Below are 23,162 nucleotides of genomic sequence, written 5' to 3'. Positions count from 1 at the left end.
CCTTTAACACTCCCTTCGCTCCCTCCATTGGCTGAGGCGGTCACGTCATCGCCGCGCGCCGGAGAGCAGCGCCTTCCCGCTCCCTAATCCTGACGCCAGAGCGGCGCCGGCCTTCGAGGCTGAGGAGAGCGGGCGGAGGTGGCGGCGGCGGGAAGATGTAAGTTGGGGGAATCCGACCCCATCCGAGCTCCGGGGGCCGCCCGCAAGGCTCGGCGGGGCGCGTGGTGGAGCCGGCCCGCCCCTCGGCCTCTTGGTAGGGACGGCGGCCCGGCGGCGCGACAGCGGGCGCGAGAAGAAAGAGTGTGGCCCGGGGCTGGCGGAGTGGGAGGCGCCGAGGCCGCGGCCCGGAAGTGGTCGGGGCCGCGGCGGGCGGAAGGGCGCTCACGTCGGCCCCCTCCCCCTGCGGCGGCCCCGGCGAGGCCCGCGGGATTCGGAGCCGCCCTCGGGCCGGCCCTGGGCTGGGAGTTGCGGGCGCCGGCGGACGGGGGCGGCGTGGGCGGAGTTGCCCCGTGGGGGGCCCGGGAGGCGCGGGGACCGCGCCGCTGCCGCGCGGGCGGGCGGGCCGCCCCACGAGGGGGGCGCGGGAAGGAAGGGAGGCCGCGGCCCTTCTTGGCTGTCGCATGACTTGTGCCAAAAACGTGCTTTTTAAGTGGGGAAGGTGCCCCGAGGACGGGGCCGAACGCCATCTGCTCGAGGTGTGACTAACTGTTCTCTCTCTCTCTGGCTGTTGGACGCGCACCTGTCCGGAGGATGGGGGAGGTAACCCAGGTCCTGTGCCGCGACCCGAACTTGTGTGGACAGAGCGCCGCGGGCTCTGCTCCCCAGGCCCGGCCGCGCCCGCAGCGCTTAGAGTCCGGGGCTTCGGGTGGTGCTGGTGGTCGGAGGGCCCTGGGGTGGGGCCCGGGGGTGCGCCCTGCCGTGGGTGCTGCCCCGGCAGGCGGGCGGCCCGGCCTGGGCCTGAGCCTGAGCCTGAGCCTGGGCCCGGGCCTGGGCCGGGTGGAGGTGTTGGAGAGGTCTGGCGCCCGCGGGGGAGTAAGTGTATCACGGGTGGGTCTTCACTGCCTGTACGTTGGAGAGATGGTATTGGGGGCGTGGGGTGTCAATACTTGGCTGGATCCCTCGTTAACCTCCTTGTGTAACGGGGCTGCTGGAGTGCTTGAGGACGTGCCGGCAGCTCACGCTCTTCTCCTGGGACAGGGCCGCCCTGGGTGATCCTCTTAACGGGCCGTCCAGCATTCAGGAGATCGTGTGGGCCTTTGGGAAACAAGAGTTTATGTAGGGGAAAGCCTGCACACAGGGAGGAGCACCCCTGTCTTGTAACATGAGCGGGCATTTAATTGAGCCCTAACTAGATGCCAAGTTTCCTTCCATGTGAGTAAACTGGGTTGGTGATCTTGGTAACTACGGAGGTGTAGGAGCTGTATCCCCCAAAACGCTGATGAGAGGTGGAGACTCAGAACAGCTGTGGGACTTAGCCCCGGTCCCAAAGCAGAGCTTGGAATCAGACAGGCAGGCTGACTCCAGATTCCTGCCCACTGGACCGTACTTCCTGGTTGTCCAAGGCCACTGACTCCATCCAGTGCTGCTTGCTTACTACCTTACTGTTCCAAGGCAAAACGTCTTAAAAGATTGTACCAGCCTGGAGAGGAGCCTCAAAGGTGACACCCTGCTTGCTTCTGCTCTAATTTGATTGTCCAAAGCTGGCCTCCTTTCTTGAGTCACGACATTCATTTAGCATTTTGCGCACCCCTTCACATGTGAGAACAGGATCCCGGGTGGTTGCCATGTCGATGTTACTGACAGGCTGTTGAAGATGAGACAGGAGGAGTTGACACCACCATTCTGCAATCTTCGCTTGCAGCTCAAGCAAATTGTAGAAAAACCTCCCTGGAAAAAATGAAGGTCGCGAGTCCCCCAGGAGACCAGGCACATGATGGTTTGGTGGTTACACTGACCACTCACAACTCATGCTGTGGTGCGGGCACTTGGTGAGACCCTTAGGAGCAGTGCCCTCCAGTTCCAGTGAATACCCGCATAACCACCACGTAGAACCTACAAGTTACATTTCTGCCATATTTGCTTTGTCATAGAACAGATCGCCCATCCACGTTTTTTGTTGCATTTTGAAGTAAATAGCAGGCTTTGGTGTACTTTCCCCATGACGCTTCCATGTGCATATCATTAATTAAAGTTCAGCATTTGCAATGATTGCTTTCTAACTTAACTATTTTACTACTTTTTCAGTGTTCTTATGGGACATTTTATCTGTTTGCATTTGGGTGTTAATGTTTAGATGCTGGTACTTGTCACTTTTGAAATGGTTTTTGATTCTAGTCATGGTATGTTCGATGTATCCTACAAAGAAATTGCAGCAGTAAAACCTGAGATCTAATCACACCAGTGATCCTATCAGGAGAGCCACACTTGACTCTCCTGTTCTGCATGCAAATGTGGTGTTGTAACATTTCTAAGGGAATGGTAAAGGGCTTATCAAACTTAGGAGTGAAAAACAGGTATTGTACCACCTGTAAAAGAACAGTGACAGGCACTACCACCCTTTCCTTAAGGAAAAAACAACAAGGTGAGGTGAAGGTCTACCTGTGGGGGCAAGACCCTCCCTGAGGAAATGGAGGAGATCCCATATGTTCCTGGCTTTGTGGACGCTCGCTGCTTACTGTGTTCCTTGCCCATCTTGTGTGCTCATCTTTTGACTGCAAAGTAGATTTGTTGCCTTGCCAACTCGTTCACTCTGTAAATCCTTTTATCTTGTTATTAGGCTGCACTTTGGCGTAAATTGCAATCGATTAGGGATCGTTTCTCAGACTCGAGTTAGAAGTGAGAGTTCAGATAAGTGAGGCCACCATTGCTGCTTTGAACACCTCAGAAGGGGAGAATGGATTTATCAGGAGTGAAAAAGAAGAGCTTGCTAGGAGTCAAAGAAAATAATAAAAAGTCCAGCACTAGGTAATCCTTCTGTCAGATTTTTCTAGTGCTACTTTGGGGGTGCTCATTACTAGGGACCCTCAGCAAGGGGAAGAATGGAAATGACTTACGTTCTACAGTGACGTGTCTTAAGCCACAGATCATTTTGCTCTGTGATCACCTGGGATCTCTATAGCCCTTTGGATCCCCTCTTTTGGGTAGTTTTGTTTTAGGGTTTGGTCAGAGGGGCATGCGATCTCACACTCTTCCTCACCATCCAGGGCTCCTTCTCCTACCAAACGCAAAGACCGTTCTGATGAGAAGTCCAAGGATCGTTCTAAAGATAAAGGGGCCACCAAGGAGTCAAGTGAGAAGGATCGTGGCAGGGATAAAACTCGGAAGAGGCGCAGCGCTTCCAGTGGTAGCAGCAGCACCAGGTGGGACCCGGCAGGACAGAGCACCCCTGAGCACCCGAGAGGGCTTCTCTTCTGTGGCCACGCCCCTTTCCCTTCCCAGGGAGCTGGCAGGGTGCTCTGTGGTCTTCGTAATTTACCAACATACTCTGAGGTGGTTCATCAAGGCCTGGATTATGGCAGAGTGGTTTGAGTTTGCTCTGGTTACATATGGAAGATGGTGTTGAGGTGTTTTCTGGAGATGTTAAAGACTGGGACATCTTGGGGTATAAGTTTCTCTCGAGTGTTTTTTTGTTTAGAGTTGTGATTGGATTGCTCTAGCCTAAAGCTTATTTTTCCCTCAGTTGAAAACCAGCCCGAGTCCCTGGGTAGCTACCATCCAGGCAGGGCTGGTGCTTCTGGTTTGCCAGACTCTGTGCCTCCCAGTAGGTGAGGCTCCTGTATGGCTAGGAGGTGGCTCTTTCCTGTCACTGCACAGTGTGATTTTCTGTCCCTACCTGGGGTTTCAGCTGGGCAGGAGTGGGGCCCTCCGAGGAGGGGAGACATTGAAGCTTGGAAATGGGAGGACAGTTACCTCTTGGGAATAGGAGCAAGTATGGGCTCATGTGTGGGAAGAAATACTCTTGTGCACTGTTGCCCCTGACCTCACCGTCTCATTTGTCAGGTCCCGGTCTAGCTCTACCTCCAGCTCAGGCTCCAGCACCAGCACAGGCTCCAGCAGTGGCTCCAGCTCTTCCTCAGCCTCTAGCCGCTCAGGAAGTTCCAGCACATCTCGCAGTTCCAGCTCCAGCAGCTCCTCTGGCTCACCCAGTCCTTCTAGGCGTAGGCATGACAACAGGAGGCGTTCCCGCTCCAAGTAAGCTCCTTTCCAGCACCTCTTCTCAACTCAGGAGTGCCTTGGTTGGGAAGGGATTGCCCTCAAAACTTGTGAATTATCTGGGAAACTAAGTTCACAAATGGGGGACGATAAAGTTATTCTTGTTACTATAGAAGTAGATCTAAAAAGGAGTCTTTCTATTTTAGTAGGATTTCTGAAGCAGAGCTAATATGAAATACATGAACTGGTAGGGGAAGGCTTCCTTATAAAAACTATCTTAGTAGCAATTAGCAGCCCCACTAAAAAATTTTGACAGAAATTGATTGTTTCTGGTGTTTTGTTTCTTCAATCAGATCCAAACCACCCAAAAGAGATGAAAAGGAAAGGAAAAGGCGGAGTCCTTCCCCTAAACCCACCAAAGTACACATCGGGAGGCTCACCAGGAATGTGACCAAGGTGAGGGATCCTGGATCTGTCCAGTGGGCAGTGGGATATGTCTATTCTACATATGTTTTAAATGGAAAACTAGAGAAGCAGGCCTCAGCCTCAGGTGAACTGAGGGCATAGGCTTTCCAGGGCCTGACTAGAGGGTTTGTCAAGTGGAGCAGTAACTCCCTCAGGGTGACCCTGTGTGAGAAACTTAACCCCAGGTGCCAAGGCTATTGATGTGTCATGCATTTTCAGTTCCCACATGGGTAGTTGTGAGTATGCATCAGAGTGACCTGTCTTTGCTCTAGGACCACATCATGGAGATATTCTCCACCTATGGGAAGATTAAAATGATTGACATGCCTGTAGAAAGGATGCACCCCCATCTGTCTAAAGGCTATGCATACGTGGAGTTTGAGAATCCAGATGAAGCCGAGAAGGCACTGAAGCACATGGATGGAGGTGAGTGACCTTGCCAGCCCTCTCTGAGCTCCCTTCTCTATTCCCTATGCAGGACAAGCTACCTGCCACACATAGGGACCTTTAGAACTGATTTCCAACCTGGCTGCACATCACAGTCTCCCTGGAGCTCTTAGGATTCTGGTTCTTAACCAGTGGGGATGTGTGTGTGTATCAAAAACAAGTTTTATGGGACACTATTCTTGGAAAAAGATCAGCAAATATGAATATATTAGCATTTCTAGAATTTCCTAATCTTTGAAAGTTTAAGGATTAAATGAAGAGTTTTTGTCTTATTTTTACAAAGAATACATTATGAGTATGAACGATGAAGCATTTGGCTTTTATATGGGAGTGTTTCCTTTAATTCTCTCTGAGAGTCATTTTCTGTTGTGCTAACATTTCATCATTTTTAGGATTACTTTCCTGAATTCACACATTTTAACCCATTTCCCTAAAGTTTGTATCTTAACTGTTTGTGACATTTATAGCTGTTCTACATTGAGCAGATGGTATTAATAACAGTTGAACACTTGTGAATAGTTTTGGATGGCCAGTTCTGGTTTTGTCTTCATGTCAGTGTTTTCAGGAGCTTAGAATTTGTCACTGCGCCAGCTCGCTGCAGTAGTAATCTAGACAGACGAGGCCAAAAGCCAGGACTGCCCAAAGCACAGTGTGAGCTGCTAGGCCACAAAGGAGAGTCTGAACACCAGAACCTATTATGCACTTAAAAAATAGTGCAGCGGGGATCCCTGGGTGGCTCAGTGGTTTAGCGCCTACTTTTTCGGCCCAGGGCGTGATCCTGGAGTCCTGGGTTCGAGTTCTGCATCAGGCTCCCTGAATGGAGCCTCCTTCTCCCTCTGCCTGTGTCTCTGCCTTTCTCTCTCTCTTTCTGTGTGTTTCTCATGAATAAATAAATGCAATCTTTAAAAAAAAAAAAAAAATAGTGCAGCAGTTTGAGTAGTTGCCCTTGAGCCCTGATGGAGCTCAGATACTAGGAAAATTTCCTACCCACTAGGCTAACACTCTTTCTTTTTTTTTTTTTTTTTTAAAGATTTGTTTATTTATTCATTCAGAGAGAGCAGGAGAGAGGCAGAGACACAGGCAGAGGGAGAAGCAGGCTCCATGCAGGAAGCCCGATGTGGGACTCGATCCTGGGTCTCCAGGATCACACCCCAGGCTGCAGGCCGTGCTAAACCGCTGCGCCACTAGGGCTGCCCAACACTCTTTCAATCTACTTAAATCGCTTTGAAGTCTTATAGAAGTTCAGCATCAACCGTGGCCCATCAGGCTGCACACAGCCCTTTTTTTTTTCTCTCTCTTTTTTTAAGGATTGTATTTATTCATGAGAGTTAGAGAGAGAGGCTGAGACAGAGGGAGAAGCAGGCCCCATGCCGGGAGCTCAGTGCGGGACTTGATCCCGGGACCCCAGGATCATGACCTGAGCCAAAGGCAGACACTCAACCGCTGAGCCACCCAGGGGTTCCTGCACACAGCATCTCTTGACCTTAGGAATCACACTTTCATTTTAGAGACCTTCAGTCATGCATCTCTGAGAGTTAGAGCACTTGCTAAAAATTCAAGAACACTTGGGGGTATCCAGGGTGTACATTCCTATACATATTTCACACTTACTAAGATTGTAGTAGGACCTATGTGTGTGTCCACATATGGTGCTGCATACCATCGAATGGGATAGCTCCATGTTATCTCCAGAAGGGAAGTGGAAGGGCCTAGCCCTTCCAGGCACCTGGCCAAAAGATAGATTTGTTCTCATGCTCTATGGTCAGTGCCCCTGAGATTGCTAATTTGGGCTGGCTTTGGCAGTGGGCCCGGGGCGGGGGCGGGGGGACCTTAGGCTGCATTTATTTGTCTTTTGAGTATATTCTGAACACAGGTCTGTGTGCCCAAATTATCCCCTCAATACCTTTGCTATTGCCTTGAGGGTATGAATTGAGCAGATAAAAGAACCCTCCACCCTTTGGGGGCACACAAGGGCTGTGGTTGGTCCCCTGAGCAGTCCCTGGACTGGCGTTGGGCTGCATGCTACCCCGGCACTCCTAGGTCTGCACCTTGCCTTTCTTTGCTCTTTTCCTGAGGCCCTGAAGATTCCTCAGGCCTCCATCCTGAGTTGCCTTACCTCACTACTCTCATTCTGTTGTATTTACACATCTGGTTTTTTGGTCTGAAGCACTTTTTCCAAACTCTTCAGACAGAATTGACACCTGAACCTTGTTTTATTTTTTTCCCCCACTCCAGAAGCCTTTCTTCCTCCTGAGCCATGATGTAATCATAGCTCACCCACCACCCAGCTTTAATGACTTGGTGGCCAAGTCACAGTGGACACTGCCCTCCTGGGGACCCCTCCACCACACCCTGAGACTGCCTTCTGGTCACCTGGGAGGTACCAGGTGAGGGCCTTTGACAGGAGAGAAAGGACCAGGCTTCCTGCTTAGAGGCCTCTTCCAGAGCGGTCCCTCTGGACTTCTTAAATTTCATCCTCAGCTCAATCCTGCGAAACCCCCAAAATGTCCCCACTCCTCTTGTCTGGCCCTTCCCATTGTTCTAGAAGAGGCAGCTCAGGGTCAGTGCACAGCCCTTTCCCTCATTGGGTGGATTCAGGTGTTCACTTAAAGGCCACTTCCTGGAAGTAGTGCATCAGGTGCCCCATGCAGCGAGATGGGGTTCCCTCTGAGGTTTCATGCTCCCCTGCAGATTTCCTGGATGAAACTTCCAGTAGTAATAATTACATCAGTATTTCTGTGAGCAGCTTAGTTCTAATTCTACTCCTGTCTGTCTTGCTTACCACGGCAGGCCTGCATCTGGCATGGGCTAACCTAGGGTAGATGCTTATCAGATATTTTGTGACTTGATCCTGTTTCAACAGGACAAATTGATGGCCAGGAGATCACTGCCACCGCTGTGCTGGCCCCCTGGCCTAGGCCGCCCCCCAGGCGATTCAGCCCTCCCAGGAGAATGCTGCCACCACCTCCCATGTGGCGCCGGTCACCCCCACGGATGAGAAGAAGGTAGGTCAGTTTGGAATCCCATAGGGGACTGCTTTGGGCCAGCGTGGATTTGTTTCATTTACACAGTGTGAGGGTGATGACTCTGGAACCCTACCCATTCCTGCCCCCCGCATGCTGCATGGAGGGAAAGGGAAGCAGGACAGCAGCTCAGGCTCTTCCTCCCAGCTGGGGAACAAGCCGGGTTGCTGCTGGGGGGCGGGGCAAGCAGAAGGTGCGCCCAGCAGGTTGTACCAGTATTCCCTGGAGTGTGGGCCCTGTAAGAGCAAGGGTACAAGTTCCCCTTCTCCTTCCTAGCTAAAAAGACAGAACAGATGGGGCATGTGGCTGGCTCAGTGGGAGGAACATGGGAAGCTTGATTTTGGGTTTGTGGGTTCAAGCCCCACATTGGGTATGGAGATTACATAAATATAAATCAATCAATCAATCTTAAACGCGCAAAGGAAGGGTCAGGAGAGGAGGTTGAGGGATCCCTGGGTGGCGCAGTGGTTTGGCGCCTGCCTTTTGCCCAGGGTGCGATCTGGAGACCGGGGATCAAGTCCCACGTCGGGCTCCCGGTGCATGGAGCCTGCTTCTCCCTCTGCCTGTGTCTCTGCCTCTCTCTCTCTCTCTTTCTCTCTGTGTGACTATCATTAAAAAAAAAAAAAAAAAAAAAGTTTAGGAGAGGAGGTTGAGTCCTAGTCCCTTGGCAGAGGCCAGAGCCTTGCCTTCCTGTTGAGCTGCCCTTTCCATAGTCCTCAGAAAACGGGTCCCCACAACAGACGTCTTTTCCTTCCCAAGGGCTCCGTGTGTCGGTGCCATCCTCACAGCATTGAGGGTGAAACTGTCCAGGATTGTTCCCTCAAGAAGCCAGCTTTGCCCCTGCTATCCGGGACATGGGGCTGTGTCAAGGATGTGGGCCTCGGTGTCTGATGTGCTCTTTCCTCTTCCCACAGGTCGCGCTCCCCAAGGCGCAGGTCCCCCGTGCGCCGGCGATCTCGCTCCCCTGGCCGCCGCCGCCACAGGAGCCGCTCCAGTTCCAACTCCTCCCGATAAGGAGAGCCCTGGAGCTCTGCGCCCTGTAACTTCCACCCCATTCGCTACAGTTTTGTCACTTCTCTAGCCAGAGGGAGGGTTGGTAGGGAAAAAATTCCTCACTCAGGGCAGGCTTCGAAGGCAGCAACTGAGATGTTTCCTCTGAGGGCAAGGTTCCAGAGGAGTGTTCGTGGTTTGGGGCTGTGCTGTAAGAAAGCCCTCCCAATTTCCTGGCTAGAAAGCTCCCACATTTCCAGTTCTTAAGAGAGTACATCCAGCCCATCCATTGGCAAAGCCAGCGGGGACCAAGCAGGGCTCCAGGTGGCAGTGTGGCCCCAGCCCGGGAGTCATTTCCACAGATGACTGGGGCCAGTTAGGCCCTTGCCTGTTGGTCTGCAGGGTCCCTGAGGAAAGGGTGCACGTCCGTGCCGCTGCTGTTCCTGCTCACCTGGCCCTGCTGCCCTGCTCGGGTCCTCTTCCAACACCTCTGCGCAAACAGCCCAAGAATTATCATTAGTTACCAAGAATTACCCAGAATGGTTCTGTTTCTACGTGTACTCATGCACGCACATCCACACCCCACGTCTCCCTCTGAAATTGGTGAGAAAATTGAGAGCCGGCTCTGCAGGGTCTTCACAGGCCCCTGCTGCAGTGTCATGGCAGTCTTGCAGGTTACCTTTGCAACGTGTACATTACTTTTTTTTTTGGCATTGTACAGTCAGTACTATAAATTTGTTGTTTTGAGTTTTGTAACTTGTAGCATTTTAGGTGCCGTTGTGTTTGTACTTTGTTGTGTAGAGTGAAGGGACTGTTGAATAAACAGGATTAGAATGCAGATCGAGTACCGGCTTCACTGCCCCTTTCTTATTCTTGGCCCCAAAGATACCTTCAGTTACGAGGGAATTAAAAATGCACAATTGCATTTTAGTTCATTCCCAGAGTCACGTCCAAAATCTCTGAGCTGTGGGAGCAGCAGGCCAGCCCCTGGAGTGCTGGGGCACTGCGGACTCGGGGTGCTCCCAGCAGCCTCAGGTTGGCCTAGCCACTCCGTGGCCGGGGTTTGCCGCTGCTGCTAGGGAGCCCTGAAAAGGCTCCTTTGCTGCCTCAGACCTGCTTCCTGCCGCAGGGGAGCCATGGGAACCCATAAGGCGCTAAAGTGTCGCAGGCCCTAAACTTTGTCCTTACTGCTTCAGGCGTTGAGGCTCCCAGAGCAAGGACCGGCCCACCCGGCGGCTCGGAGGCTTCCTGCTCCTCCCTAGCGGCGGGCGGGGCGCCTGGGCTTCCTGGGTACCCTGTCCCTCACTTTGCAGGGTGCAGCACATAAACCCCGCCTTCCTCGTGCTCCCCGGAGGAGCTGGCGCTGCCGTGCTGCCGGGCTACCCCCCGGGCCCCGAGGCTGCGGGCGGCAGGGCGTGGCAAGCCGCCCCGGGCCCTCCGGTGGCCGCGGACTCCCGCAGAGGCCCCGCCGCGCCACCTGATGTGAGCCTTGCTGGCCCACGGGGCGGCCGCCAGCCACCCACTCCCACCCTCACTCACCCCACCCTCCCCGCCCCGGCCTCCGGACCTTCAAGGCGGCGCCGCTGCCGAGTGGGGCGGGGCTGCGGGCGCCGGGCCCTGGGAGGAGCGGGTTGGCGGGGCAGGGCCGGGGCGGGCAGAGCGGGCCGCGACCCCCACGGGCCAGGTCAAGATGGCGCTGGCGGCGGGAGCGCGCGTGCAGGCCCGTGCCCTGCTGCGACCCTGTGCGTGCCCGGGGCCGGGGCCGGGGCCGGGGGCGGGGGCGGGGGCCGGGCCCCGGGGCTCACCGGCCTCGCGCTGTGGTTCGCAGGGTCCCGGGTGCTCAGCGCGGCCCCGGGGCGGACGCCGGCGGCGGGAGGCGGCGGGCCCGGCGCGCGCTGCTTCGGGAGCCCGCGGGTGCTGGTGGAGCCGGATCCGGCGGCAGGTAAGCGCCCCCCGCGCCCCCCGCGCCCCCCGCGCCCGCACTCCCGTCCCGGGCTCCGCAGAAACCAAGCCCGAACCACCCCGTCCGGACCATTTCTGCCGCACTCGAAGCTGGGGGTCTCCAGCCTAGGCGGTTCAACGGCGGGTTTTCCCGGGTTATTTTACGTTTTTAAGATTTATCTGCGCCTGTTAGAGGGCGCGCTCGGGGCTGGGGAGCAGAGAGGGGAAGCCCAGACAGGCCCCGCGGAGCACGGAGCTGACCGGGCGCCACCCAAGCCCCCGATCGCGACGCAGCTGAAACCAGGAGCGAGCCCTGAAGCGGCGGCCCTCCCAGCTTATTACGAAGATTAAAATGTTTCAATTTGTAACGTCTGAGGGGGTATTGCTCTTTTATCCAAACGATTAAATTTGGAAATAGAAAATAATTGCAACTATTTTGGAATGTTTTACTTTGTTTTAATACTTCAAAGTGGCACAGAACCTAGCAGATACCTAATAAAGCCGGGAGTCCAGGTGGAATCACTCCTAACCCACCCCCAACTCCCATCAAACATTCTCTTAAAACTCTGCAAAGGGGAGAGAACCCGGGTGGCTGAGTCAGTTGAGTGTGTGCCTTGGGGCTGGGATCGTGATCCGGACTGGGATTAGGATCTGCGTACCCTGGGGCTGGAGCTCCCACCCACCTGGCTCCCTGCTCCCTCTGCTTGTCCCTCCTCCTCCCCCTGCTTGTGCACTCTCCCTCTCTCAAACAAATAAATAAATGATCTTTAAAACAAACAAACAAAAAAAAAAACGAAAACTGCAAAGGTGACAGAAAAGGTAGAAAAAGCACTGTTGAAAGAAAAACCTGTTTCCTCTACTTAAGAGAGCCCCCAAGCTGGGGCGAGAGAAGACTTGCGGTCAGCCCATGACCAGGCCTTAGGGCGCGCTGACCCAGCTGACCCTCAGCCTCCTGGCCAGGGCCTCCTGCAGTGCTTGGCGGAACACAGGCTGCAGCCCCAGCCCTCCTCCCCACCCAGACACCCGAGTCTGCCTGCCCTGTGACATCCAGGCTCACCCAAAGTCCTCTTTATATTTTAAAGATTTTATTTATTTAAGAGAGAGAGAGATGGAGGGAGCACAAGCAGGGAGGTGGGTGGAGGGGGCAGAGGAGAGGGAGCAGCAGACTCCTGGCTGTGCAGGGAGCCCAACACGGGGCTCCAAGCCAGGACCCCCGGGATCATGACCTGAGCCGGAAGCAGACGCTTCACCAAGGGAGCCACTCAGGTGCCCCCAGATCCTCTTTCTTAACTCGTTTTCTTTTTTTTAAAGATTTTATTTATTTATTCATGAGAGAGAGAGAGAGAGAGGCAGAGACACAGGCAGAGGGAGAAGCAGGCTCCACGAAGGGAGCCCCATGTGGGACTCGATCCCAAGTCTCCAGGATCACGCCTGGGGCTGAAGGCAGGCACCAAACCACAGAGCCGCCCAGGCTGCCCCTTAACTCATTTTCAACTTTGGTCTTTACCTTTCCCCCAGTGCCCTTGATTCCTCTGGATTTCTGTAGCTATCCAGTCAGCTTCAGGGCACCCATGGCTCAGTTGGTAAGCGCCCAAGTCTCAATTTCAGCTCAGGTGGTGATGTCAGGGTCCTGTGATCCAGCCCTGAGTCAGGACCTGCACTAGGCTCCACTGGGCTGGATTGTCTCCCTCTGCCCCTCCCCGGCCCTCCTCATCTCCCCACACCCCTGCCGGCACTCATGGACACTCTCAAAAACAGGAAAAAAAAATCCAGTTGGCCTCAGAAACTTCACTCTGAACCAAGTTCAGAAGCTTACTCCTGGAAATACTGATTGCTTCTTACACGTACGGAAACGTCCCTGGAGCCAGTGAAGAAGTACTTTCTCATAAATCAGAATTCTCAAAAGCCTTCAGGACTGTTGTCACTCCTAGAGAATTGTGTTCACCATCGGAGATTTCTAAGGTCCTGACCAGAGAACTGTAACCTCCGTGAGCGGTGGCATTTCTGAAGCGATCAGGGTCTGTCCTCGGGCAGTGAGACGAAGCGGCCCCTGCCACCCGCCAGCGCTGCACCGCCTACCGGCTGGCCTGCTCCGCTGCTTCCCCACCGCTGGCAGGATGAACAAGTAGATGGTGGAGTTTCTGGACATCAGAGCGCCGAGGTTTGGAGCCTCTGTCCTCACCCAGGTGTGAGCCAGAGTGCACCTTTGGAGGTCCTTGCACATCGCTCACTCGCTCCTCGAGAAACTGGGGACATTTCCTGCTCCCCTGGGGACAGAGGACTTGCATTTGGGAGAAAGGATCAACAAAAATGTAGGCACGACTGTAATTCACAAGAGCCAAGAGGTGGAACCGAGGCAAGTGTCCATCAGCAAGTGAACAGACGCACAGGACGTGGTCCGCACACATGCACACATCCTTTGACCCTAAGAGGGACAGAACGATGTCCCAGCCTGCAGCGCGGGGCAGCCCTGAGAACATGACGCTCTGTGAAAGAAGCCAGACTCGAAAGGTCGCAGGTGGGATGCTTGATTCCTGTGAAGTGTCCACAATAGACACAGAAAGGAGACCCCTGGTTGCCAGAGGCCGGGGACGGGTGGTAACTGCTGGTGGGCACAGGCTCCTCTAGAACAGACCTGCTCTGCAACTAGACCATGGTGCAGGGAGAAGCAGGCTCCCCGCCGGGACCCGGGGTCATGACCTGAGCTGAAGGCAGGGTGTGCCTGGTTCTTATTTTCAATGCAAGTGAGATTCACCTAATGTCAATTAGCTATTTAAAAGTTCAGGGACACCTGGGGGCGTCGGGCCTCCGTGCATGAAGCCTGCTTCTCCTCCTGCCTGTGTCTCTGCCTATCTCTGTGTGTCTCTCATGAATAAATAAAAATCTTTGAAGAAAAGAAAACAAGAGGGATCCCTGGGTGGCGCAGTGGTTTGGCGCCTGCCTTTGGCCCAGGGCGCGATTCTGGAGACTCGGGATCGAATCCCACGTCGGGCTCCCTGCATGGAGCCTGCTTCTTCCTCTGCCTGTGTCTCTGCCTCTCTCTCTCTCTCTGTGACTATCATGAATAAATAAATAAAATCTTTAAAAAAAAAAAAGAAAGAAAAGAAAACAAGAGCCATGTATCCGGCAGTGGCGAGGCTGACTGGGGACGCTCTCCCAGCACCCCACGGGGTGCGAGCGCTCACCTCTTCATTTTCACACTAGGAGTGGCTGTGATGAAGCTCAGGAAACCCCCGGTGAACAGCCTCAGCCTAGAGCTTCTGACCGAGCTGGTCATCAGCCTGGAGAAGCTGGAGAATGACAAAAGCTTCCAGGGCGTCATCATCACGTCGGTGGGTACTCTTAGCTCCCCGGGTCAGGGTCACAGGAAAGCCGCTGTGACGTCCAAGTCTACCCCAGGCACGGTCGGCACTTCCGTGGTGGAGAAGAACCAGACAGGCCCAGATGTAGGTGCCACCACAAGAGGCTCCCCGGGGCCCTGGTCCTGGGCGTGGTCCAAGGGGGACCCCTGTGGTGCCAGCATGCTCTGTCCCCGGCTGCTTCCCAGGCCTGATTCCAGGGAGCCTCCGCGCTCCGCAGTCCAGGCCAGGACGCAGGTGAGGGCAGCTGGCGCTTGTGGGGGTATCCTCGAGCCGCCCTGATGGATGGAGGGAAGTCCACAGGATATCCAACTGGCACTGGATTCCGGGGGTACCCTCCCCACAGAGGGCCACTGGGTGCCTTCCCTGGGGGCCGGCGACGGTGCTCCTGCTGAGGCCGTGCTCTCGTTCCCGCCTCTGCCTCTGCCTCCGGGAGCAAATGCTGGTTAATGGCTTCTGTATTGTTGTTGCGGCCCTGGAGGGTGGGACTGGGTATGAGCCTGGGGGGCTGGTCCTCGGAGCCTGGGCTGGTTTCAACACCCAGACCCACGGGACGGGGGCCTCCCGTGCTCCTGCCTGCCTCCAGCGGACTTTGCCAGGCACTGGGGTTGCCAAGAGAGGAAATAGCTAAGACCGGGCCAGGGAGATGCGGTGTGGACGTGACCTAACGGGCCTTCTGTTGGGCCAGGAAGAGCACTGGGGTCACCTTTCAGGGTAGAAGGAGCCTCAGCAGGAATGTCCCCCATCTAAGTGCCTCCACATCATAGGCCAGCGGGAACGGCTTGGTTCTGCCATTATTAAAGGCGGGTGGTCTTAGCTCCCCCGCCCAGGCTGCGAGGGTCCGCTGGGCGAGCGCCCGCCTTTCCTGAAGCCTTGCTTGCCCCCGGTGTGGCCTGGTGTGGTCCCAGCTCTGAACTCTCTTGGGCAGGTCCCGCGCACGCACCCAATGAGTCCTGGGAAGCTGGGGTCTGCAGGGCGAAGCGAGCCCTGTGCGGGAGTGGGTTTTCACGCTGCTCGCGGTGTGGACCAGGGTGGCAGTCGTGGCTGAACTGCCGGGTCGCCGCTGCCTGGGAACTTTCTGTTCCAGATAGTTCCTGAAAACACCTGATTGAGGATGTTGCTTGGTAGCGTGACGCTTTCTTTGTTGTGCTCTGAAAACGAGTGAGCCCTGACGACAGGAGCCTCTGTCCCTCCACGCAGTGAGGGTAGCCCGCTGCCTCCCCGGCTTCGGAGCTGCGCGGCCCCCGGGGCGGGGGGTGGCGGCCTCTGTCCCTGGGCGGCCCACATCCTCCGCAGGACTGTCCCCCCCCATAGACGTGTCACCCTGTGTTCCTGGCTGTGAGCCTATTGTGTACGGGCACGAGGCCCACCCGCTGGGTCAGCCAATGATGCGGGTGTCACGGAGACACGTGGCAGAGGGCCACGAAGCAGGGCTCCCGGCAGCAGCGGTGCATTCTCTCCTGGGGCCCCCTTGCTCTTCCAGCCGCTGGGGGTCCCAGCGCCCCTGCTGCCTCCTTCCAGGACGCCCCTGCTCTCCTGTGCACGGGCCTCCACACCTGCGTGGACTGAGTCCTGCACGGCGGGAGGGGTGGGGCGGCGTCTTCTTCCCAGACACGGTCTGGCCCACCGCGGACATGTTGCTGAGGGTCACAAGCCACACCCCTGCCACTCCGTGTGGCAGCCTGTCCCCCGCCAGGCCTCCGAGCCCCTCTGCCAGGACAGCACCCGGAGGCCCGCACAGAGCCCTGTGTCTACGGGGGTGGGTGGGGGGGGCGACCCAGCAGGCCAGGGGTCCCTGCTCCGATGCCACCGCCTCTGCAGCGCCCGTGGGCTCCCTGGGCCCCGGGGATGCACTGTGACGGAGCCCCTGGCTCCTTGGCTCCCCCAGGACTCCCCCGGGATCTTCTCAGCCGGCCTGGACCTGATGGAGATGTGTGGGAGGGACCCCGCGCACTATGCCGAGTACTGGAAGGCCGTGCAGGAGCTGTGGCTCCGCTTGTACCTGTCCCACCTGGTGCTCATATGCGCTGTCAACGTGAGTGTTCCGTCCCCGATCCTGAGCCGCCCCGCTGACTCGCCAGGGCCGGCGCCAGGGGCTCAGGTGTGCAGCAGGGAGCTCACCGGGACAGACCAGTGTGACCTGGTGATGTGGGGAGGGGCCGGCCCAGCAGGGGGCCCGTGGGGGGCTCGGGAGGGGCTGAGGACGGAGATGGGTCCCGTCACACGTGACGCATCACGGCGTTTCAGCTAAATACTTGTTTGGCTTTTAGCATCCAGGCAAAAGCCGTGGAAAGGTGGCTTGCTGGGACGGGCGGGTTCTGGGCAGAGAGGCCGGGCCTGCGAGGGCCATGCCCATGGGCAACCCCGTGCCGGCAGACGGGGCGGGCAGGGCACCTCAGAGGAGGGCCACGGGCGCACCTGGGAGCTCACCCCCCCGCGGGCCCTTCCCGGGGACCTGGCTCTGGAAGACCCTTAGGGGCCCCCAGGCAGCCCTCTCCCCTGCAGGGAGCCAGCCCCGCGGGGGGCTGCCTGTTGGCCCTCAGCTGTGACTACCGGATCCTGGCTGACAACCCCAAATACACCATCGGGCTGAACGAGACTCAGCTGGGCATCGTCGCCCCCTTCTGGTAAGGCCGGGGGCTGCACCCGCGCCCACTGCACCCTGGGCCTGCCCAGCCCCTGGGAGCCCAGCCCCTGCGTGTGTTCCAGGTTCTCAGACACCCTGGTCAACACCATCGGGCACCGCGCTGCGGAGCGCGCCCTGCAGCTGGGGCTGCTCTTCCCGCCCACCGAGGCCCTCCAGGTGGGCATCGTGGACCAGGTGGTGCCCGAAGACCAAGTGCAGAGCACGGCCCAGTCGGTGATGGCCCAGTGGCTAGCCGTTCCAGGTGAGAAGCCCGGGGCTGGGGGCCCGCGGCAGCTGTGGGTACTGCAGGGCCAGCAGAGCCACCGCCCACCACAGCCTGACGCTCCCCGTGAGACCAGAGGGTATTCACGCCAGCGTGCTGTGTGCAAGTCACAACCGTGCCATTTCCAACAGCAGGCTGCCTTAGTGCTGGGGCCGCCGTAGCGGAGTACCACAGGGTCAGGGGTGCTGGTATGGCAGGGCCGTGCTCTCCCCAGAGGCTCTAGGAGAGGCTTCTCCCCGCCTCCCCTCTTCCTCTTGTTAGGACACTCCTTGTGGGTTTAGGGCCCACCCTAAATCTAACATGACCCCCTCCTAACTTCATCCACAGACACCCTAGGTTAGGATTTGCGTGTATCTCTGGGTCTGGGAGGCTCCATTCTTCAAGCCACTGATGATTAGAAACAGGCCGCGTGCCTGTTTACAGACCTGGGGCTGGTTCTATCAACCGTAATAGAGACCAGGGACCAGCCGACCATCGACCATCGCTAAGGGCAGGTAGATTTTCGGCTTTGTGGGTCACTTCAGTCTCAGCCACACTGTGGTGCTAGAGCACCAAGGCAGCCAGTGGCAATGGGAACCAGCGAGTGTGTCTGTTCAATAAAACAGGGCCACTGAAACTTAAATTTCATATAATTGTCACGTGTCACACAATGTCCTTTTTTTCAATTATATAACAGTGTGAAACCCATTCTTAGTTCACAGGCCGTGGGGGGCAGGGCTTGCAGACCTGAGTGTGCTGTGAAGGGGCACATAGTGACCTGGAAAATATCCTCCGTGATAAAGTTGAATGAAAATAACAGGGGAGTAAAAGGCAATTTTCAGTATCATTGTGTTTCTAAAAGAAATTGGTAGACAGTGGGGAACGGGTGATTTTCAACTTGTTTACTTACAGAGTCTAAGTTTCCTACCACATTCCTGCTGGAACTCCCTCGGGAAGGTGGGGAGTGATGCCACCATCTCGGTGGGCTTTCATTCACGGACACTTTTCTGTAGGCCACGCCCGGCAGCTGACCAAGAACCTGATGCGCAAGGCCACAGCCGACCGCCTGCTCAAGCAGCGCGACGCGGACATCCAGAACTTTGTCAGCTTCATCTCCAGGGACTCCATCCAGAAGTCCCTGCATGTGTACATAGAAAAGCTCCAAAAGAAAAAAGTCTAAGTGCTGGGCTGTGCACATGGCCTTGTGGCCGTACATGCCTGTCTGCGGCCCTGATTATGAGATTTTAAACAAGGTATTTTCCAATTTAAAAAGACTTTCAGCGACGCCTGGGTGGCTCAGGGGTTGAGTGTCTGCCTTTGGCTCAGGGCGTGACCCTGGGGTCCTGGGATCGAGTCCCACTCCCCCTTGAGGAGCCTGCTTCTCCCTCTGCCTGTGTCTTTGCCTCTCCGTATCTCTCATGAATAAATAGAATCTTTAAAATCAATAAATAAATACATGCATACATAAAAGTACTTTTAGCTCTTCATTCCACTGATCTCCTTAGAAGGCCCTGTTCCCTGGAGCCAGTGTCCCTGGGCCCCCTGCCCCCCACCCCCAGCACCTGTTCTGCCTGGCAAGTGGGCAGGGCCTCAATTTGGGAATCCTGAACCAGCAGGCCAGGCCGTTCTGGAGCCTGGTGACAGTCACCACTGAGTGCCCCCTTTGCCAAAGCAGAAGTGGGAATAAAGCCATTGCATTATCACATCCCTAGCTACCCAGCTCCTGACTACTGGGGGCGCACCCCCAGGTCGTGGGCCTGTGGCCCACACAGGACCTCCCCCCCCCACCAGAGCCAGAGCAAAGCCCTTTGGCTGCTACATCTGCCCCTTGAGGCACTTCAGAGACGGGGGGGGGGGGGGGGGCTCGAGGAGGGGTGGGAGGCAGTACTGGAGAGGCCGTCTTTGCTGCACAAGCCACAGACTTACTGAAAGTCATACCAGAAAACTCATCCAGACGCTTGAAACAAAGGTTTTTCCTCCATACGGTCCAGACAAATTCCCAGACCCACCAAATGGAGATGGTTCCGAAACCAGGAACCCCCCTGGGCCCCTGTCAGCTACACCCTGAACCCCATGCTGTCTCTGAGCAGCCCTTGCCCAGCCCTCCTGAGAAGGGACCTACTGAGGGTGGCACCATAGAAGGGGCCTGCCCCCTACACTGCTCGGCAGGAAGGACACTTGATACACACAAGTGCCTGCCTGCAGGATGCAGGAATCAGGGTGCAAGAGGGACCTCAGGGACTGGGGGCTGGCCTTACGTGTCACCACTACCTGCGTATGTATCCCCCACTGCACTCAGCACAAGTTCTCGGAAGCATTCAGTTTGCACAAAGAACGCAACAAACTTCCACTAGCAAGCGTGGGAGCAGCGTTCCAGATCCAGGCTGGTCTGGAGGTAGGCAGTTCCCAGCAGGCTGTGAAATGGGCAGGCAGGCCAGCCCTGTGGCCTCCCCGACTGCTCTGCAGGACCAAAGTTCACACCTCAGAGGGACTGAGTCCTAAGAGAGGGCACGGACGCCTTAAAGCCAACCAGTGTGTGGTCCCGCGGCTCGTGTTTATTGAGCACCGCCGTGTTCCCGGCGCTCTGCAGGGTGCTCCTCACCATCTTGTGAGGTAGATACAGTAGCCCATTTCGCAGATGGGCAAACCAAGTGGTCCCTGTGATGTTTCCCTGGCCACTTGTCCAGCCAGCCCTGCCCTGCGGCCTTGCCGGGGGCGGCCACCCAGAAGGAGCCCTGTGGGGCTGTTCCTCCTGGCTGGAATACCCAGGCAGGGGCCCTGACCAGGCCTCGGAGGTTCTCAGCGGGACTTCAGGGTCACCTCCACGGGAAAGTGGTCACTGATGGCGAGGGCCTGCAGGGACAGACGGTGGCAACTGAGTGGCCCAGCTGGGCAGCCTGTCGCCCCTCAGCTCCACCCCCTCACCGCTTGCACTGTGGGCACCCCCAGGCCTCCCAGGGATGGAGCCCACAGGGCCTCTCCAAACTGCTGTGCAGCCTGCAGGTGGACTGGGAACCCCACCGGGGAAGAGGTAAAGGGCATCTCCTGTCATCCCAGAAGATCCTTTCAGCCAGAACCAAGCCTCAAAGAACCCCTCTCCGCAAGCGCTGGCGGGGGGTGGAGGGGGGGTGGGAGGGGCGAGCCCCGACTCACCCCCCCTCAATGTGCCTCAGCCCCCACCCCCACCCTCCACCCTCCTCGCCTGAGCCTGGTCCAGGCCGAACTCCTCCTGGAAGTCGTGCACAGCGGCCGACTGCGGCTTGAGGCTCTTGCGCAGGTGGGCCCCGCACGCCACGATGCGGTCGTAGGCGCAGTCCGAGTTGCCCACGGTGGTGTCGGCGCTATCGGGGATGAGCCACTTGAACACCTCGCTGCTGCGGAGGCGGATGGATGGCCAGTCCCGCGCCCGCACGTAGTTACAGTCGGCATTGAAGTCGCCCAGGAACAGCAAGTCCTGCAGGGGGGGCCACAGAGCCGGGGCTCAGCCGCTTGCCGGCTGCACGAGCACCCTGCACGCGCGCACCCTCCCCCACCCCTGCACGCGGGCACCACCACCCCAGCACAAGCGCACCAACACCCAGCAAAGGCGCACCCTCCCCAACACGAGTGCACTATCCCCCAGCAAGACCACACCCTCCCCAACACGAGCACACACCTCCAGCATGAGCACACCCCCCAGCACGAGCGCACTCCCCAAGTACGACTGCACCCCCAAGCATGACCACACACACACACCCCCGCCGCACGAGTGCACCCTCTCCAGCACGACCGCACCCCCCCCAGCACAAGCACACCACCCCCAGCACGACCGCACCCAAGCACGACCGCACACCCCCACAGGAGCACAGCCCCCCAGCAGGAGCACACCGTCCCCAGCACGCGGGCACCCCCGCAAGCATGACCACACCCCCCAGCACGAGTGCACCCTCTCCACAAGTGCACCCTCTCCAGCAAGTACACACATCCCCAGCACAAGCACACCCTCCCCAGCAGGAGCGCACCCCCCCAGCACAAGTGCATTTACACCCCGCAAGCGCTCCCCTCCCCACCCCCAGCACGGGCGCAGGGGACGGGGCGGGGCGTGGCTTACGTCCGTGCCCCACTTGTCGATCACGTCCAGGTACACGTCGTAGAGAGCATCGATCTCCGCCACGGCCTGGTGCGGCGCTGCGTGCAGAGGAATGAGCACCAACTCCCTGGCGGCTGCGGGAGGCGCGGGTCAGAGGCGGGGCAGCGGGGCGGCGGGGCGGCGGGGCGGCGGGGCGGCGGGGCGGCGGGGCGGCGGGGCGGGGGCGAGGGCAGTGGGCTCACCGGAGCCCGGCGCGGAGAACTTGACCACGAAAGGTTCCCGGCTGAAGAAGTCCCCCGGGTCCGGGTACTGGTACGTGTCCAGGACCGACACGGCGTCCTTCCTGAGGAACGGAGTCGGTGGGCGCGCTGGACCGCGCCCCCCCCCCCCCCGTGGCCCCGGCCCCGCCCTCACCTGTAGACGAACAGATACATTTCCTTGTACTGGTCCCGACCCAGGGGCTCGCTGCTCACGAAGCTGTACTCGTGTCTGGACACACTGCGGGCACACCGGCCAGGCCTGGGTCAAGGCGACAGGCGGCCCGAGTCCCCGCCAGCGCCCCAATGCTGGGCCCTGCCCCTCCCCCTCGCCGCCCCCGCACCTGTTGATCTGCTCCATGAGCGCAGACACAGCGCTCAGGTCCGGGTCTCGCACCTCCTGCACCAGCGTGATGTCATAGCCAGCCAGGATCTGGGGGCGAGGCCGGCAGGTGCAGGGTCACGCGGGGCGGATCCACCAGCGAAGCCCAGCCGTGGCCCCGCCCCCGGCCCAGGCCTACTTGCGCAATGATGCCGCCGCAGGCCGGGTCCAGCACCTTGCTATCGCCAAAGCTCTGGATGTTGAAGGCTCCGATGCGCAGCGCCGCGGCCCCGGTGGCCCCCAGGGCCCAGAGCGCGGCGAGGAGGACCGGGGGCCCACCCATGGCGCAGAGCCCGTGGCTCGGAGGGCCGGACACGCTCCTGATTGCAGACCTGGAGCCAGACACACCGTGCTACCCCTCTGCGCCCCACCCCTCTGCCCAAGACCTTGGTTCGGAGATCCAAGGCGCATCCTTCCCAGTGTCTCCATCTCCCTGGTGGTGCACTAGGCTTACCATGGCCCTTGTGCTCCGTGGGGAAACTGAGGCCCAAATACAGGGACCCCATCCCTTCCAGGCCCCAGACTCACCTGGGATGTGGATGTCGAGGTATCTGAGGCCCAGGATCAGGTCAGAGATCCAGGCTGGGGGTGTGTCTGTGGCACGAGACAGACTCTTCGGGCTTGGTCCGGCAGCAGCCCGGGCGCCAGGGCATGGGCGGTATTTGAGGCCCTCGTCCGGGGAGGGGCTGTACTGCTCTGGCCCCACCCCCTGGCGAAGGTGGATGCTGGGACTCCCGGTTCCAGGTCCCAGGGAGAGCCCGGGGCCACGGAGGCAGGGGATCCACTCTGAGCCTAAGCTGGCGCCCTCAAGCCCGGCAGAACCACGACTCCAATGACCCTGTCAGGCTGCCCAAACTGCATCAGGACTGGATAAAAAGGCCAGCCATCTGAGGTCCGAGCCTTATCCTTGTACCTACCCCTATCCCCACCTCCCCAAACTAGGTCATCCAGAATTGCCCTTCCCCAGGGGCACCCCGTGTTCCATAAAGACCAGCCCCCTTCCGGTGGCTCTGCTGCTGCTTCTCCCTCACGGTGTCACCGCAGAGTAAAAGGCTGAGGGTCCTGGGCCAAGTGGAGGCTGTGAGGCAGCGCCCCCTTCCCCCCACCTCCGTGGGCCTGGGGAAGCTGGGGTCACAGCTCCAGCTGGGCAGGGCAGCGGCGGCAAGCTGCCTGTCCACATGCCAGAGAC

The 23,162-nt window shown here is 57.9% G+C and overlaps 3 protein-coding genes across 6 annotated transcripts; 2 read left to right on the top strand and 1 right to left on the bottom strand.

Annotated features, from left to right (window-relative positions):
* On the top strand, window positions 1-9,921 carry RNPS1 (RNA binding protein with serine rich domain 1). Of its 4 annotated transcripts, none has more exons than XM_077906219.1 (8): window positions 1-157; window positions 2,777-2,964; window positions 3,204-3,359; window positions 4,000-4,191; window positions 4,506-4,608; window positions 4,890-5,043; window positions 7,928-8,069; window positions 9,002-9,921. In XM_077906219.1, exons 2-8 carry the CDS (start codon window positions 2,894-2,896, stop codon window positions 9,099-9,101), a joined length of 918 nt encoding a protein of 305 aa, XP_077762345.1. In that variant the 5' UTR covers window positions 1-157; window positions 2,777-2,893; the 3' UTR covers window positions 9,102-9,921. The 4 variants fall into 4 exon arrangements, with proteins under 4 accessions (XP_077762345.1, XP_077762348.1, XP_077762346.1 ...); XM_077906220.1 differs by lacking the exon at window positions 1-157 and adding an exon at window positions 561-695; XM_077906221.1 differs by lacking the exon at window positions 1-157 and adding an exon at window positions 741-759.
* Window positions 9,922-10,752: 831 nt separating this feature from the next.
* Window positions 10,753-18,738, top strand: ECI1 (enoyl-CoA delta isomerase 1). The gene is made up of 7 exons (XM_077906223.1): window positions 10,753-10,819; window positions 10,906-11,019; window positions 14,223-14,350; window positions 16,266-16,412; window positions 16,883-17,004; window positions 17,087-17,265; window positions 18,279-18,738. Exons 1-7 carry the CDS (start codon window positions 10,768-10,770, stop codon window positions 18,443-18,445), a joined length of 909 nt encoding a protein of 302 aa, XP_077762349.1. The 5' UTR covers window positions 10,753-10,767; the 3' UTR covers window positions 18,446-18,738.
* On the bottom strand, window positions 18,497-23,140 carry DNASE1L2 (deoxyribonuclease 1 like 2). Its single transcript, XM_077906224.1, has 8 exons — window positions 22,502-23,140; window positions 22,113-22,305; window positions 21,936-22,024; window positions 21,749-21,832; window positions 21,577-21,677; window positions 21,356-21,468; window positions 20,468-20,719; window positions 18,497-20,118 (listed from the first exon to the last, which is right to left on the bottom strand). Exons 2-8 carry the CDS (start codon window positions 22,254-22,256, stop codon window positions 20,065-20,067), a joined length of 837 nt encoding a protein of 278 aa, XP_077762350.1. The 5' UTR covers window positions 22,257-22,305; window positions 22,502-23,140; the 3' UTR covers window positions 18,497-20,064.
* Window positions 23,141-23,162: the final 22 nt, after the last annotated feature.

Source organism: Canis aureus, chromosome 8, assembly GCF_053574225.1.
Source record: "Canis aureus isolate CA01 chromosome 8, VMU_Caureus_v.1.0, whole genome shotgun sequence".
NCBI lineage: Eukaryota > Metazoa > Chordata > Mammalia > Carnivora > Canidae > Canis > Canis aureus.
The sequence above is the reverse complement of the archived record's forward strand: the minus strand, read 5'-3'. Positions and strand labels throughout refer to the sequence as shown.

What these genes read in the sequence shown, in the direction of transcription:
- ECI1 (XM_077906223.1), top strand. Translation starts at nt 10,768, where the DNA reads ATGGCGCTGGCGGCGGGAGCGCGCGTGCAGGCCCGTGCCCTGCTGCGA. An exon ending in TGCTCATATGCGCTGTCAAC is followed by an intron (nt 16,413 to 16,882) that starts GTGAGTGTTCCG and finishes TCTCCCCTGCAG; the next exon opens with GGAGCCAGCCCCGCGGGGGG. An exon ending in CCAGTGGCTAGCCGTTCCAG is followed by an intron (nt 17,266 to 18,278) that starts GTGAGAAGCCCG and finishes ACTTTTCTGTAG; the next exon opens with GCCACGCCCGGCAGCTGACC.
- RNPS1 (XM_077906219.1), top strand. Translation starts at nt 2,894, where the DNA reads ATGGATTTATCAGGAGTGAAAAAGAAGAGCTTGCTAGGAGTCAAAGAA. An exon ending in AGTGGTAGCAGCAGCACCAG is followed by an intron (nt 3,360 to 3,999) that starts GTGGGACCCGGC and finishes CTCATTTGTCAG; the next exon opens with GTCCCGGTCTAGCTCTACCT. An exon ending in ACTGAAGCACATGGATGGAG is followed by an intron (nt 5,044 to 7,927) that starts GTGAGTGACCTT and finishes CTGTTTCAACAG; the next exon opens with GACAAATTGATGGCCAGGAG.
- DNASE1L2 (XM_077906224.1), bottom strand. Translation starts at nt 22,256, where the DNA reads ATGGGTGGGCCCCCGGTCCTCCTCGCCGCGCTCTGGGCCCTGGGGGCC. An exon ending in GCGGCGGCATCATTGCGCAA is followed by an intron (nt 22,025 to 22,112) that starts GTAGGCCTGGGC and finishes CCTCGCCCCCAG; the next exon opens with ATCCTGGCTGGCTATGACAT. An exon ending in TCGGCCTGGACCAGGCTCAG is followed by an intron (nt 20,119 to 20,467) that starts GCGAGGAGGGTG and finishes CTGTCCCTGCAG; the next exon opens with GCCCTCGCCATCAGTGACCA.